We start from the raw sequence: 14751 nt of genomic DNA, 5'->3' as shown, positions 1-14751 counted from the left end.
CTTATTAAACTTTAAACATTTTTATTCCTATTCAACTTTAAACATTTTTTATTACTATTTTATTCCTATTAAACTTTGAACATTTCCAGACCAAGCGATTGTTGTTTTTCACAGTCGGTTCTGTTGTGTGTTTGCTCCCCGCAGTGAAGGAGCTGCTGGCCTCGCCCAAGCTGAGCCACAAGAGAGCGTTCAGCGATGATGATGCGGCCCAGCGCAGCCCCGCCGAGCCCGGCGCCCCGCAGAGCCCGCAGGCCCGCAGGGAGCCCGGCTCCCGCTCGTCCCTGTGCATCAACGGCAGCCACGTGTACGGGGAGGAGGCAGCGGTGCCCAGGAACCCGCCCGCCTCTGCCCCCCTGCCCGTGCCCCGCAGGCAGGACGAGCCCCTGGGCTTCACCCCCCTGCCCGCCGAGCCCCCCTGGGCGCTGGGCAGCCTGGAGAGGGCCCAGCAGAGGGACGAGCCCAGGTTCATCCCGTCCCCTCCCAGCCTGGCCCTGCAGGAAGAGCTCAAGGTGTCCACCAAGGCCGTGACCCTCAGCAACCACCTGGGCAGGGCCAGGATGGAGGAGAGCGCCCGCCTGGAGGGCAAACCCAGCCAGGGTGCAGCTCCTCTAGGCTTCCCCACCGAGCCAGCCAAGGACAGAGCGCCTGAGGACGGCAGGAAGGAGGACAAGAAAGCCAAGGGAGGCTTCTTCCACCACGGGGGCAAAGGCCAGGGGGACAGAGGGACCCCCGTGCACGCCTCGGCCGCGGGGGATGAGAGGAGTAAGAGCAGCGGCTGGTTTGGGTCCAAGGAGCCCAAAGAGTCCCCTCAGAAACCCAGGTCAGTGCCAGGGGTGTGGAGGTCCAGGCTGGTGATTCCCACCCCAAATTCCTGTCTCCAGCGGCTCCTGGGTGCTCCTGGGAGTGCTCAGGCGAGGGCAGAGCAGGGGAAATGCTTCCTTGCTCTTAAATGTCTCAAAGGGAAGGGGATTTTCCTGGATCCTCTCCTGGTTTCTGTCAGAAACCACCTCTGCTGGATTTGGGATGTGTTTTGCTCTCAAGGAAGGGAGGGATCCCCTCCATGGAGAGGTGAGGCTCAGTGTGGTCACACCAAGTGGTTCTGTGGCCTCAAAATACAGATTCATTATCCTTTAATGAGCTAAAAAAGCTTCCCTGGGAGTCAGGCTGGGATGTGGGATACTGGGATTTGTAATGACATTCCTGTTATGAACCCCACACCCCCTAGAGGGTCTGGTCAGGGTGCAGCACTTTGGGTATTTGAGATACCATGAATATTCCCAAAGTAACTCATCCCAACCCTGCTCTTTCCTCTTCCCATCCCACCCAGCCTCCCCTTCTCCCAGTAATGAATCTCTAACTGTTCTTGTTTTGTGTGGTGATTCATCCCTCCAAATCCTCAGGGTTTGTGGTGTTTGTGCTGTTCTTGTGAGGAATTCATCACCCGTGTCCCCCCTGGAGCTGAGCTGGCAGTCCAGAGGTCGAGGGTGGTGTCAGTGAGAGGCAGGAAATGGGGTTAAAATCAGCCAGAGAAAACAACCAGCACTCAGGGCAGAGCTGCTTCAGTCTGCAGGCTTGTTTGTTAGAGGGATTTTCTAATCTGGGCTGACTTTACCCTCATTTATTAAGCAGAAGGATTTTGGTTCAGTCTGAGCCTCCCTTAATGAAGAGGGCACTCCTGGTTTATTCCACATAACCTGGCTCCCACAGGGGTTAAACTTGTGAGGGGATGAGCACATCCCTCAGCCTGGCTCCAGCACCAGCCCCAAAATTCCTCCTTTCCACAGGAAGGTGTCGTGCTCGTGGTGGCCTTGAGGCTGCACAGGCTGAGCTGGGGACACTGGGACAGGCAGGAGCTGCTCCCTGGGGCAGGAACATCAGGAATATCCCATCCCACTGGAGCTCAGTCCCACAAAGTCTAGCACTGGCAAGGAGCAGGCAGGAGGAGAGACAAGTGTGAGGTCTGGGGGCTGCTGTGCTGCACCCCTGGCATTCCCTGTCCCTGGCAGTGCCCAAGGATGGGGCTTGGAGCACCCTGGGGTGGTGGAAGGTCCCTGTCCATGGCAGGGGTGGAATGGGATGGGCTTTAGAGCCCCTTCCAACCCTCACCATGCTGTGATTCTGGGATTCCCAGGAGACTCAAAGCCCTGGCAGTGCTTTGGTGTCACATGCCAGGGCAGGGTTTGTGCATGAGCCTGAAGGACTCTGGTCTCTGCACCCTGTCCTTGAGGAAGGACAGAGCATTCCCACTCAAGACTGTTCTTTTAATTTTTTTTTTCTAATTTTGGGGTAAGAAACCCGCTGATTAAGGCTTAGAATAAAAAATCAAGGCTTAAAAATCCTGCTGTATCCAGGCAGTGCCTCCACAAATGCCTGAGGCAGCCAGGGAAGCATCGATGGGATGGGATGGGATGGGATGGGATGGGATGGGATGGGATGGGATGGGATGGGATGGGATGGGATGGAGCTGCCCTCAGCATCTCTCTTTGGGGCCTTTTCCTTTGGAAAATGGGTGAGAAGCCAGCAGGTTTTCCCCTTTTCCTTTGGAAAATGGATGAGAAGCCAGCAGGTTTTCCCCTCTTGGCAGTGCTGGGAAGGAGGCAGGCAGGGCCATGATGCTCTGATTTTGAGGCAGGGATGTCAGATCCAGCTGGAGTTCAGCTCCTTGTCCGTCCAACCCAGTGGATAATCACCAGGAGTGCCCCTAAACACTGCTGCTTCCTGACAGCTCCCTGCACTCATCCCCAGCCCTGCTCCTTTCCCAGAGACTTCCACTCCATGGCTTTGTTTAAATCCACTCCAGTGCTCACAGTTTAATCTCAGGCTCAGCCAGAGCTGAGCTTTGCTCAGAGCTGCCGTGCTGAGGACTTTGTCTGTCCTTGAGGAGAGACTTGGGTGAGCAGTGGCAGCAGCTCCTCTGGCTGGGGTTTTCTCTCCCAAAACCAGGAACGGATCCCAAGCAGCACAAGCTGCAGGAAAGGGATTCACAGAATGCCTTTTGGGTGTTTAGGAACACATGAGTGGGCTTTAGGTGCAGTTTGCAATTGAGAATGGGAAATAGTGAGCTTGAACTGGAGCAGGGGGGATTGAGAGTGGGAGCTGGGAGGAGTGGCTCCTGGAGCAGGGGGAAATGCTGGAGCTGCCTGGCTGGGAAGGGATTCTCCCTCCCAGTGTCCAGGGATTGGGCTGAGCTGAGAACCAGGGACTGGGATAGCTGAGAACCTTTGGGGAGCATTGCAGGGATCATTTGGTGACTGATTTTCTGCACAAAGGCCCTGTCCATCCTCACAGGGACAGGGTTTGTCTCTGCCCTGCTCTTCCCAGTGCTTCAGTTTGCCTGGCCATTCATTAGGACATCATTACTCGTTTTAATTATACACAGCTGACTTCTCTGATTTCATTTTGCTTCCTTACACTGAACAACCTCATGGCCAGGCTGCTGGTTCAGGTCAAAGCTGTGGAAGAGCTTTTAGGTCTTGGTGGCTTCAAAGTGCCAGAGGGCAGGGTCAGAAGGGATCTTGGCAAGGAATTCCTGGCTGGGAGGGTGGGCAGGGGCTGGGCTGGAATTCCCAGATTTGCTGGGGCTGCCCCTGGATCCCTGGCAGTGCCCAAGGCCAGGCTGGACACTGGGGCTTGGATCCACCTGGGACAGTGGGAGGTGTCCCTGCCATGGCAGGGGTGGCACTGGATGGGATTTAAGGTCCCTTCCAGCCCAAACCATTCCAGATTCTCTGGTCTCTGGGGGTTCCCTGATGTCCATCTGTGGCTGTCCAGTAGCACTGTCACTCCTAGAGCTGAATTAACCCTTGCTCTGGAGAGAAGCAGCCTCTGAACTGAGCAGTTTTAAGTCTTATTTGCAGAAAGGACTTTTCCCCTCCTGCTCTCCTGACTCTGGAAACTTCTGCCAGCAGCACCCTCTCACCTGTCTGCCCACCTTGGATAGGCCAAGTTTAACCCAGAGCTGAAGGTGGTGAGAAAGCATCAAAATCAGTCACTTTGCAAGCCCAGAAGCCTCAGCCTGTAATTAGTTAAAAGGTCTGTAATTAGAAGGATGGATTGAGTTTGCCTGCAGCAAAGCCCAGCCTGGCACAGCTCATCTTTACCCACTTGCTCTGCCAAACACACCCTTCCCAAAATAAGGAGCTGCTGCTTTGGGCTGGGTTTAACTGGAGCTTTATAAAGAGGATTTTGTTGTGTGCTGGGTGGGTTTTGCTGAGCCCTCAGTGTGGGAGCTGGCTCTGCAAACCTGCCTGTGCTCTCCCTGGGGACAGAACAGGGCATTTCTGCCTTCAGCCCTTATTTACACCCCATTTGCCCTGATCCTTCTCTGGGAAGCAGGTCCCAAAGGCTCTGCTCATCATCCCTGGCTTTGCTAATCCCTGGAGCTGCAGGCTTTGATCCTGGAGGGGATGGAGCAGTAGGAAGATGGTGTTTGCTCTTTGGAGGCTGAATAAAAGCCTGGTTGGGGGTTGTTGCTTTGAATGTCAGTGGTTAAGGGCTGTGTGTAAGGAAGAAGCTCAGCAGGTTTATTTGAGGCAAAGCCTGGGGCTGAAACAATCCTTTACATGTTTCCAGGGTTTCCTCCAATGTTATCAGAGCTCTGCAGCTCCTGCTTCCTGTGGAGAATCCTGATGATAAAATGGGGCTGCATCTTAGGCCTGGAAGCAGGAGAAAGAGGAAATTGTGCTCTGTCCTATAAAAACAGGGGCACCAGTTCCATTTTCAGGTTCAAGCCCCTTCCCAGAGCCCATACTCCTGGATCCAGCAGTGAGGCCAAATATTGACTCAGTTCCTCCCTGTTCCTCGTGTGCTCCTAAAAAGTGCCTTTCCTAAGGGCAGGGAATGGGAGCAAGGCTTGGGATGGAGCAGAGTCCTTGGCCAGGCTGGCAGTGCTGGCATGGAGCTCGTGGCAGCCCCTCCAAAGCCAGCAGCACCCCCAGAGCAGAGCCTGGGAGGCTGCAGGGGTTGAGGAAGAGGGAGATGAAGGCCATGATGTGAAAATAGGGCCTTGTGGCTAAAGGGATGAATCCATGGGAGCCATCAGCTCACAGCTGTGGCACAGGGGTCGTGCAGCTCTGCCCTTGCCTTGGAGCAGCCCCAGGGATGGAGTGGGGTCAGTGTGAAGATGGAAAATGGCTCTTTGTGCTGCTGAGCCTGCCCTTCCCAGGGATGCACAGGAGGCAGGATGGGGAGCTGGACCCAGAGCTGGACTCAGCCCTGATGTGCTTGGGAACCGTCCAGGAAAAGCACAGCCCCACTCGCACTCCTAAAAGTGGGAATTGGGGGCTGAAGTTGGCATCTCCCTGCGTTCCTACTGCCCAGATTTCTCCTGGTTTTTAAATTCCCGTGGTTTTGAGGGCAAATGTCTGTAAAGGAAGATCTGTCCATTTGAATGGGGATGATGGACAGGTGAGGCCCAAGGGAAGAGCAAAGTGGTTATTGCACAGATAATTATTGCAGATCATTTATGGATTGTTATAAGTGATTTATTATTGAGAAATCCAGTCCTTCCACCTCTGGAATTCCTATTTAAAACACATTCCCTGACTCCTTCCCTCTGGTGCTCCCACCCTGTACAAAAATGTCCTGGGCTGCTGTTCCCACCTCTTCCCATCCCTTCCAGCACAATTCCTGCTCCTGCTGGTGGGAGGAGGCTCCTGATCCCTGCCAGGTCTGGAGCTGCTGCAGGATGCTCCAGCCCCCCCATCCTGTGCTTTTCCACCCAGGGGAGCCCTGTCTGTGGGAAAACGGGGACAAAAGCAGCTTGGGAGTGGCACCCCCGGGTCCAGCCCTGCTGGAGGGATTTCCCTTGGGCTGCAGCACAGCAGGGCTGGCTCCCTCCATGCCCTTCCCTTCCCATTCTCCTGCTGGTGCAGAGCTTCCCACCCTCCTGCAGCCAGGCTGGGCCCTGCAGAGCCCTGCTCAGCCCGAGAGCCAGGCTGGGATCCGGAGGGAGAAATCTCCCTGCACTGAACAAGCTGTTTCCAATAGACTTTTTCCATCAGGGGGTTGCTCAGCAATATTTTATTTCCTTTTTTTTTTTATTGCTGCGAGGCTCAAAGGCGTCTGTGAAGTGCTGCCAAACAAATAAATGAGGGCAGGGAGGTACCCGAGATTTATTTTGGCTGGCGGAGACAAGTGCTGGGAACGGGAGGGGAAGGAGGAGCAGCAGCAGGAGGAGGAGGAGGAGGAGGAGGAGGGTGAGTCAGCGTTTCAGTGCTGCACTGAGCTGCTTCCATCAGACAAGTGTAGGTTTCCCTCTAGAGGAATCTGCCGTGCTCCACTCCTGCTTTCACCCAGCACTTCCAGCATCTCCCTCAGCGGGGTGGGAAACGGGATTTTGGGCTCAGAGCAAGGAATGGGGTCAGGCAGGGGTGTCCATCCCAAGGAATGGGGTGGAACAGGGGTGTCCATCCCAAGGAATGGGGTCAGGCAGGGGTGTCCATCCCAAGGAATGGGGTCAGGCAGGGGTGTCCATCCCAAGGAATGGGGTGGAACAGGGGTGTCCATCCCAAGGAATGGGGTCAGGCAGGGGTGTCCATCCCAAGGAATGGGGTGGAACAGGGGTGTCCATCCCAAGGAATGGGGTGGAACAGGGGTGTCCATCCCAAGGAATGGAGTCAGGCAGGGGTGTCCATCCCAAGGAATGGGGTGGAACAGGGGTGTCCATCCCAAGGAATGGGGTCAGGCAGGGGTGTCCATCCCAAGGAATGGGGTCAGGCAGGGGTGTCCATCCCAAGGAATGGGGTGGAACAGGGGTGTCCATCCCAAGGAATGGGGTGGAACAGGGGTGTCCATCCCAAGGAATGGGGTGGAACAGGGGTGTCCATCCCAAGGAATGGAGTGGAACAGGGATGTCCATCCCAATGAATGGGGTCAGGCAGGGATGTCCATCCCAAGGAATGGAGTGGAACAGGGGTGTCTATCCCAAGGAATAGGGTCAAGCAGGGATGTCCATCCCTAGGAATGGGGTCAGGCAAGGATGTCCATCCCAAGGAATGGGGCGGAATGGTGACGCTGCAATTTGAAATCCCAGTGGAAAGTCACAGATTGTCAAACAGCCTCAGGCTGTGCCAGGGGAGGGTCAGGCTGGATTTTGGGAAAATTTCTTCCTGTAAAGGTTTGTGCAGCCCTGGCACAGCTGCCCAGGGGTGGAGTTTCCATCCCTGGAGGGTTTTAAAAGCCCTGTGGATGTGACACTTGGGGACAGGGGTTGGTGGTGGCCTTGGCAGTGCTGGGGGTGGTTGGATTTGGTGGCCTTAGAGGGCTTTTCCAACCTAAACATTCCATGATTCTTCTGCCTGGAACTTGCAGCCAAGAGCCCCTGAACAAACCCCAGTGGGTCTCAGCAGGAATGGGGTTGAGAAGCAGAAAGGAAATTTCCACTGTGGAGCTGAAGGAGGAAAATGATAATCCAACAAAGATGGATTCAAGTTCTGTCTTTACATATTTAGCCAATATCAGCAGGTCCAGCTGATATCTCCTGAGCTGATACCTCCTGAGCCCCATCAGGATTTTACAAGGGATGGAGGGACAGGAGCCAGGGAATGGCTCCCACTGGGAAAGGGGAGATTGGGCTGGGATCTTGGCAAGGAATTCCTGCCTGGGCTGGAATTCCCAGAGCAGCTGGGGCTGCCCCTGGATCCCTGGCAGTGCCCAGGGCCAGGTTGGACACTGGGGTTGGAGCAGCCTGGGGCAGTGGGAGGTGTCCCTGCCATGGATGGGGTGGAATGGGATGATCCTTAAGGCCCCTTCCCACCCAAACCATTGCATGGTGACCTGGGGAATGAAGACAGGATCATCTCAGGGGTGTGAAGAGGCCTTGAAGCTGTTCCTGCACCTGTGCAGGTGGGGATTGGTGCAATTCCAGCTGCCTGGAATTGCTGCTCTGGCATCAGCCCCCCCTGAGGAGGGAACTTCACCCACTCAGCTTCTGGCAGCTGGCACAGTCATTAGCAGCCAGTGCTCGTTAATCAGTGCAGTTGATTAATCCTCTGCAGCCTTTTAGAGCTGGAGCCCAGCAGAGCTGGATCAGGCCCTGGCTGCTCTTACTCAGCACAAAGGATGGATCTCAGTCTGGAGCAAAACATGGAAGCAGCGCCAGCAGGACAAGCAGAGGTGGGGCAGGGCTGTGTGCCCCTTGCAGCCACCCTGGGATCCTGGTGCTTGGACCTTGTCACCTTCCCTTGTCACCTTCCCTTTCCAGCTGGGAAGGAAAATTTGCCATGGTTTGCCCTGTTTAAATCTATTTGTGGATGTTGTGAACTCATGCAGCTGAGTGGTCGGGTACTGAGCAGCTGCTCTCCTCTTCTGGGGAGCTCAGATTTGAGGGGGACTGGGCAAAAAGGTCCAAGCCTCTGCTGATCTCCAGGCTGGGAATGCCAGATTGGGCAAAAAGGTCCAACCTTCTGCTGATCTCCAGGCTGGGAATGCCAGGAGAGGTTTCTGTCCCCGCAGAGAGTGGCTGCCAGTCTGGGGTGCTCTGTGCCTCAGGGTCCATCAGCTTCTCCCAAAACTTCTGGAGTCTTTGTGTGCTCACACAGGGCTCAAAACCCCTGGCAGGAGCTGGGCTGCAGCTGTGGGGTTTGCTCCTGGCTGCTCCTCCCTGGGCCAAGCAGAAGAGGACACGGAGCAGGGTGGGGCTGCCTGGGGACCAGGCTGGGCACGGCCACCACCGCTGTTTTGTGGCAGCAGGAGAGGGCACCCACGAGCTGTCTGTGTGCCCCAAAGGAGCTGAGCTTGGAGCCAGGATGAAGGGGTCCAGGCTTTTCTTTGTCCCTGGGTTGCCAGGTCCCTTCAGTGGTGTCCTATGGCTGCTGGAGCTGCTCCCAGAGTGGCATGGGTGACTTTGGTGGCATGGATGGCTTCAGAGGGCACCTTTCCAAGGAGCTGCTGAGAGCAGGATGTGGGAAGGGGCTGTGCAGCTGCCAGGAGTGGGAGCAAGGGGTGCCCATGGCCGGGACATCACTCCTGGGCCGAGGTGGTGCCAGCCCAACGCCCTCCCTGCTGTGGGACCGACCAGCTGCACCATCACCAGTGTCAGCTCTTGCCTCAAGGTGGCATTTTGTGCTTTAAAATGTGTCTGAGGCGCTTGGTGGATGCACAGTAACATGGAAACAGTTGTCCAAGCAACTTGGTGATCCTGCAGTGCCACCTGCAATCCCTCCCAGCAGCTGGGCAGGGAGATCCCAGGATGGAGCCCCAGGGCTGGACATGCCCTGGGCACCTTGGCAAAGTAATTCATTTATTCCTTCCTCTTAAACCTTGGTGTGCCCAGAGCTGGCTGATCCATGCCCATGTTCCTCCCCAGCCAAGAGGGGAACTCTCTGGAGCTCTCTGGTGCAGGAGGCATCAATCCCATGGGATCTGCTATGGAGCAGGGCCAGGTGCCCTGTCCTGGGGATGGGATTGCTGCTCCCAAGGGTGAGGCAAGGGGATGGGCCCAGAGGAGGGAGTGTGGCAGTCAGAGCACCAGGTGGATGTGGGATGTCCACACCACACCCCCCTTTGTGATGTGAAAACCTCTGAGCCTGGTGAGCCTCCTCGGGGTGGTGACTCCACATTGCTGCAGTGGTTCCCAGAGGAAGATCAATGAAATCCCACAGAAAGGTCCCTCAGTCCTGCTTGAGCAGGCAGCAGGGCGCTGTCAGCCTCACTTGGGGTGAGACTCTGAATTCCAGGTGTGCTGAACCCCTTCCACCTTGGGATCCCCCTGGGGTTTCAGGCATCTTGGGCAGAAGTGATGTGACAAGGGACGTGTGGGAGGTGGGGACAGGGCCCTGTCCTGGCCATGTGCTCCCTCCTGCTGGGCTCTGGTTCCTCAGCCCTGTCCCTCCCTCCCGTCCAAGAGTGAGCTCTGTGTGTGCTCCCATCCTGGTCATGCTGGAAACCAGTGAGGAGGCACTGGGGTGAGCTGGGAAAGGCTCCTCTGTGTGCCTGCACTGGTTCAGGTGACCCTGATCCAAGAGCCCGGGCTGCTCCTGGTGCTCCACCTGCACCGGGACAAACTCACCTTGGGCTGCAGGAGGTGGGGAAACCTCTCTGGCTCCTGGGCAGAAGGGGAATGTGGAGGAGCGTCCTGGGAGCAGGGCTGCCCCTCCCTGGGTGTCGTGCATGCCCCTTCCACGCCGTGACTCCATAATCATTGCTGTGCCTAACAAGAGCCAGGCATGGATCGGTCATTTCGCTGCTTGGAGCGTCTGTGGTGTGTGTGGTGTGTGCTTCCAGCCCTGTCACAGCATTAACCAGGAGGACTGTTCTGTCTTCCCTCCACAGCCTGGAAGTGTCTCCTCAGGTAGAAACCAGCTCAGATGCTCCTTCTCATTGTGCTCCCTGCTCCCCTGCCCCGTGCCCCGCTGCCCTTGCCGCTAGCATGCCGAGCTCTAACCTCCCTCCCGCTCCTGGAGACAGACAGGCCGGATGCTTGGCCCCCACCAACCCATTCCTCAACTCCCTGCAGAGCAATCCCTTCTTTGAGGAGCTCCTCGCTGACCAGGTACTAAATTCTCCTTCACCTACTCACTTTCTCTCTAGTTTCCCGCCTGGGCCGCGTGCTGCACCCGAGGTCGCTGGGAGCTTTTATTCCTCTGAGGATTGCAGTCCCTCTGGCTCCCCAAGGCACACAGAGCCCCAGAGGGAGTCTCCAGCCCCGAGCGTTGGTGTCCCCGTGCCAGAAACCAGTCCCCCAGCGCCGGGAGAGCTCCCTCCTGCCGACACCGACACCGAGCCCGCCGTCCCCCCGCTGCCCTCGGAGTGGGACGATACCTTCGATGCCTTTGCCACCAGCAGGCTCAAGCCAGAGCGGAACAAGGAGAACTTCTTTGCCTCGGTGGCAGCAGAGGGCATGGCTTTCATCGATGACCCCAGAGCCAGCCCGACCGAGAGCTCAGCGGGGCCGCCCTGCCAGAAGGGCTCCCAAGTGTTCGAAAAGGCGGCTGAAATCCCTGCGGCTCTCCGCTCTTGGACAAATTTCTCCGCTTTAGACGTGGGGGCCAACCTGGTGAGCACCACCCAGGAGGCCACGGTGATCGAGGACGTGCTGAGCCCCGTGTCCGCGGGCTCCATGGCCAGGAGGAGGAAAAGCAGCACGCCCATGGTCTGGACAGCCGCCTTTGCCTCGGGCAACCCCGGGGACAAAGAGGCATCAACGGCACTGAGCACTGAAAATAGCGCTAGGGAGGAGGGGGACAGCGGTCAGGAGGAGCCCTGCAGCACGGGGACGAACGGCTGGATGACCATAGCCACGGAGAGCGCCGCCGAGCCCTCCGAGAGCGCCGGGGAGCACACGGCGGCTCCTCAGGGCCCCTTCGGCCCGCGCCCGCCCTTCCTGGGCGAGGGCACCTTTGAGGCCCAGAGCTCGTCCCGTACCACCACCACCACCACCTGTGTGCTACCCAGGAGCTCCTTCCCCCCCGAGCCGGCCCCCGAGGCCCCGCCCGGCAGCACCGTGGTGGCGGCCGTGCCCCCGCGGGTGCCGGGGGACGCGGCGGGGCTGAGGTTCCCCGAGGCGGGCGCGGAGCCCGGCGGCGGCCGGGAGGGCGCCTTGGACATCCGCAGCTCGGTGTTCCGGCTGCAGGCCAGCATGCGGCTGGAGGCCAGCGAGGGCCTGCTGCACTTCAGCTCCGACATCCGCGAGAGGCGCGTGGTGCTGGCGCCGTGGGCAGCGCCCCAGGGCCGCCCGGAGCCGCCGCCCGGCCCGGCCGGGCCGCCCCCCAAACCACCCCGGCGGTTCGCGGTCGCGGGCCCCGTGGGGGACGGCGAGGACGAGGAGCTTGGTGGCGCCCAGCGAGGCAAGCAGGAGCCATGGGAAGAGTCAGAGGGCGCAGGAGCAGAGATGGAGTTGCCGAGGAGCCGTGCGAGCAGCGAGCCCTCCGTGCCGGCGCCTCCCAGCCTGCCCGCAGCCGGAGCGACCGCCGCTGAAGCCGGGAGAGAGTTCGCAGCGTCTGAGGGTGCCAGAGCTGCTGCTGTGGACTCAGCAGCTGGCTTGGAGACAGGAGCCGGCCAGCTGGGGGCAGGGGACACCTCTGTGGGCAAACACCCATCAGAGATGAACGAGACAGAGGTGGCCGAGCAGTTTGAGACTTGCACATCCAACTTCTCCCTGGATGGACTGGACCGGTCGGGTGCCGAGGAGAGCTGGAGCCAGCCCCGTTTATCCCCTCAGGGGGCCACAGACAGCGCCAAGTGGGAAATGGCCTCCAAGCAGGAGCTGTTCCCTGAGGAGCTCAGTATTTCAGGACTGAACCCACCTTCCAAGCTAGACCTGGGCCAGCCGACCAGCTGGACAAATCTGGAAGAGCAGGAGGCAGCTGGGCACCCACACCCGCAGCCCCAAAGGTCAGAGCACAGGCAGAGGCCGTGCCAGCTGGAGCTGGCGTGCCAGGATGGCGAGGGGCGAGCAGGAGAGCAGCCCGAGCCCCGTGCCCCTCCCCAGGAGACAGAGCAGGGCAGGACCCCCGCCAGCGAGGAGCCTGAGGGGCGCTGGGCAGAGAGCAGGATAGACTTCAAGAAAGCCGATTTCTGGAAGCCAGATAGGACAGAGAGGCACACACAGGGAGCTTCAGCCCCGAGAAACCCCTTCACCCTGGCGCTGAGCCCCAATTCCCCGAGCAACCCCTTCGTGGAGAGGCCCCCAGCCCCTGTCCCTGTCCAGGCTGTGCTGCCCGAAAAGCTTGAGCAGGGCGACTTCAGCTTCCGCAGCCCGCAGGAGGAAGCCCCCGGGCACGGCTTGCAGCCCACTAACGCTACCCCCCTGCATGTCAGCCAGCCCCTGGCCTTCTCCACCCCTTTCCCCGTGGCTGCCACTAACCCCGAGCCGTGTGGCCGCCCCCGGGCCCCCGCGGGGGTCCCTGCCCGCCGCGCCGCCGCCCGGCCCTGCCCGTGCCCGCAGCCCGGGGAAGCTTCGGCGCTCCTGGTTCTGCCCAGGGAGACACGGCCGGCTGAGAAACCCCTTGGCCAGCAGACGACCAGGTGAGCACTGCGGGGAAGGCGAAGGGCGTGTGTGTGTGGGAGAGGTGAGCCCTGGCTGGCCCTTTGTGCTGCTGGCCCCCTCTGCTGCCGGCAGGGCTGAGCCCAGCTGGGCTGGCTCCAAGGAGGCTGCTGGACGCCTGCTGCAGCTCCTGTTCCCTCCCTCGGGTCCCAGAGAGCCCAGCCCGAGCTGCTGGCAGCCTTGTCTCTCTGGGATGCTGGGGAGAGTGGCCACGGGTGTGTGGTGTGGCCAGGGCAAAGGGTTCCATGCACCCCAGCTGGAAATTCAGAGCTGCACCCACATTGCACCCAGTGCTGATTTTGGCTCCATCATCCCCTGGCCTGTGCTTGCAGAAGAAATGCCTTTCCTGTGCCTGCCAGGAGAGCTTGTGGCTGTTTGTGCTCTCCTGAGCTCCCTCATGGCATGTGCACAGCTGCTGCCCCTGCCCTCACCATCCATCCAGCTTTGGCTGCTTTCCTCTCCAGTGCCCACTAGGTACTGAAAACCTTCTGTCCATAGCCAAAAAAAGAGCTTTTTCACCAGGGTGAAATGCCCCTCTGCCCTCCCTCCTGCAGAGTTGCCCATTGGTGATGAAGCACCTGGGATTTAGCCTTGAGGCTGATGGGAATGGGAAGGGTGGAAGGAAGGGGCTGTTCCTCCTCCCAGGTCAATCCTGGGTCTGTACAAATACCACAGAGCAAAGCTGGTGAGTTCAGGGCATGGAGTCTTGCTCTGTGTCCTTCAGTTCATCTCATTTTCCTGGTTCTCCTTCCCCTGCTCTGCCTGGGCTCTGCCTGCCCAGGGGATTTACTGAGCCCTAGCAGGGATTTATTGATCAGCCTCACTGATCATGAGGCAGATGAAGCTTTCTGGGGGCACCAAAATGGTGAAATCCCACCTGTCCCAAGAGCAAGACTGGTTGTCCTGGGGAGAGGAAAGGAGGGAGGATGGGGCCAGCAGAACTCACTGAGCTCCAGTCCTTCCACCAGGGTTGAGCATGAGGTGCAAAGTGATCTCGGGAGCCAAGACAGCATCTGGCTGGGTCTGTCAGATGATATTTTTTCTTCTTATTTAAGCCAGATCCTCCAATCATTTTTAATTGGATTATTCATCCACCAGCAGATAGCCTTCTTCAAAATTTGCAGGGCTGCTGCCCAGAAACATGGATTTGTTATGTTTCATGGAAAGAGAAGTGTCCTGTGGTCCCAAAGGGATCACTGAGGCAGTGAGGGAAGCACAGCAGTCTCTGTGCTGGTGGTACCTGCTCGTGGCCATCCCCAGCCTTGCCTGTGCATCCATCCAGGCCTGGCTGGCTCCTGGGATGGAATGGGCTGGGATCCAAGAGCTGCATCTCCTGGATATCAGGGCTGGCTTCTGTCGTCACACGTGGCCAGGAGCTCCTGAACGTCCCTGCTCAGGTTCCTCCAGCACCTTTTGGATCCTTGCTGTGACTGAGGAACCTCTGAAGAGCTCCTGAGGCCTCTGGGGAAGGCTCTGAGGCTCTGAACTGCTTTATAGCACTGGGGAGACGTGACAACTGTCCCAGGTGAGGGAGGAAGGCTGGAAGGGATCTTTCCCCAGTCCCCATGGCCATGCTTCCCTTCCCAGGATCATCTCCTGTTGGAATCACCAGAGGCACACAGATGAGGAAAAGATGGTAGGAAAAAGGAAATACTTCAGACTTGGAATGGGCATTAAGCCCTGGCTGGAGCAAAAGGGTCTGCAGGTGAAGGGGAGAGGGTATGGTGGGATGGTGAGAGTTTGGGGTGAGGGGCTTCAGTGCCTCC

General features: G+C 58.3%; 1 protein-coding gene across 6 annotated transcripts in view; it reads left to right on the top strand.

The window, feature by feature from the left end:
* Positions 1 to 14751, top strand: part of RAB11FIP5 (RAB11 family interacting protein 5) — a 53699-nt gene that overhangs the window by 20992 nt on the left and 17956 nt on the right. For 5 of the 6 annotated variants that reach the window (XM_071455819.1, XM_071455822.1, XM_071455821.1 and 2 more), the window contains exons 3-4: positions 145 to 820; positions 10531 to 12966. In XM_071455819.1, the coding sequence (XP_071311920.1) occupies positions 145 to 820; positions 10531 to 12966 (3112 nt within the window). The remainder of the gene's footprint in view (positions 1 to 144; positions 821 to 10530; positions 12967 to 14751) is intronic. The other variant, XM_071455823.1, reaches the window with a different exon arrangement.

The sequence above is a fragment of the Agelaius tricolor genome, unplaced genomic scaffold (genome assembly GCF_023055355.1).
Source record: "Agelaius tricolor isolate 1412-34295 unplaced genomic scaffold, bAgeTri1.0.p SCAF_54, whole genome shotgun sequence".
NCBI classification, from domain to species: Eukaryota; Metazoa; Chordata; class Aves; order Passeriformes; family Icteridae; genus Agelaius; species Agelaius tricolor.
Note: the sequence above shows the minus strand (reverse complement) of the source record. Positions and strands in the feature narration are given on the sequence as shown.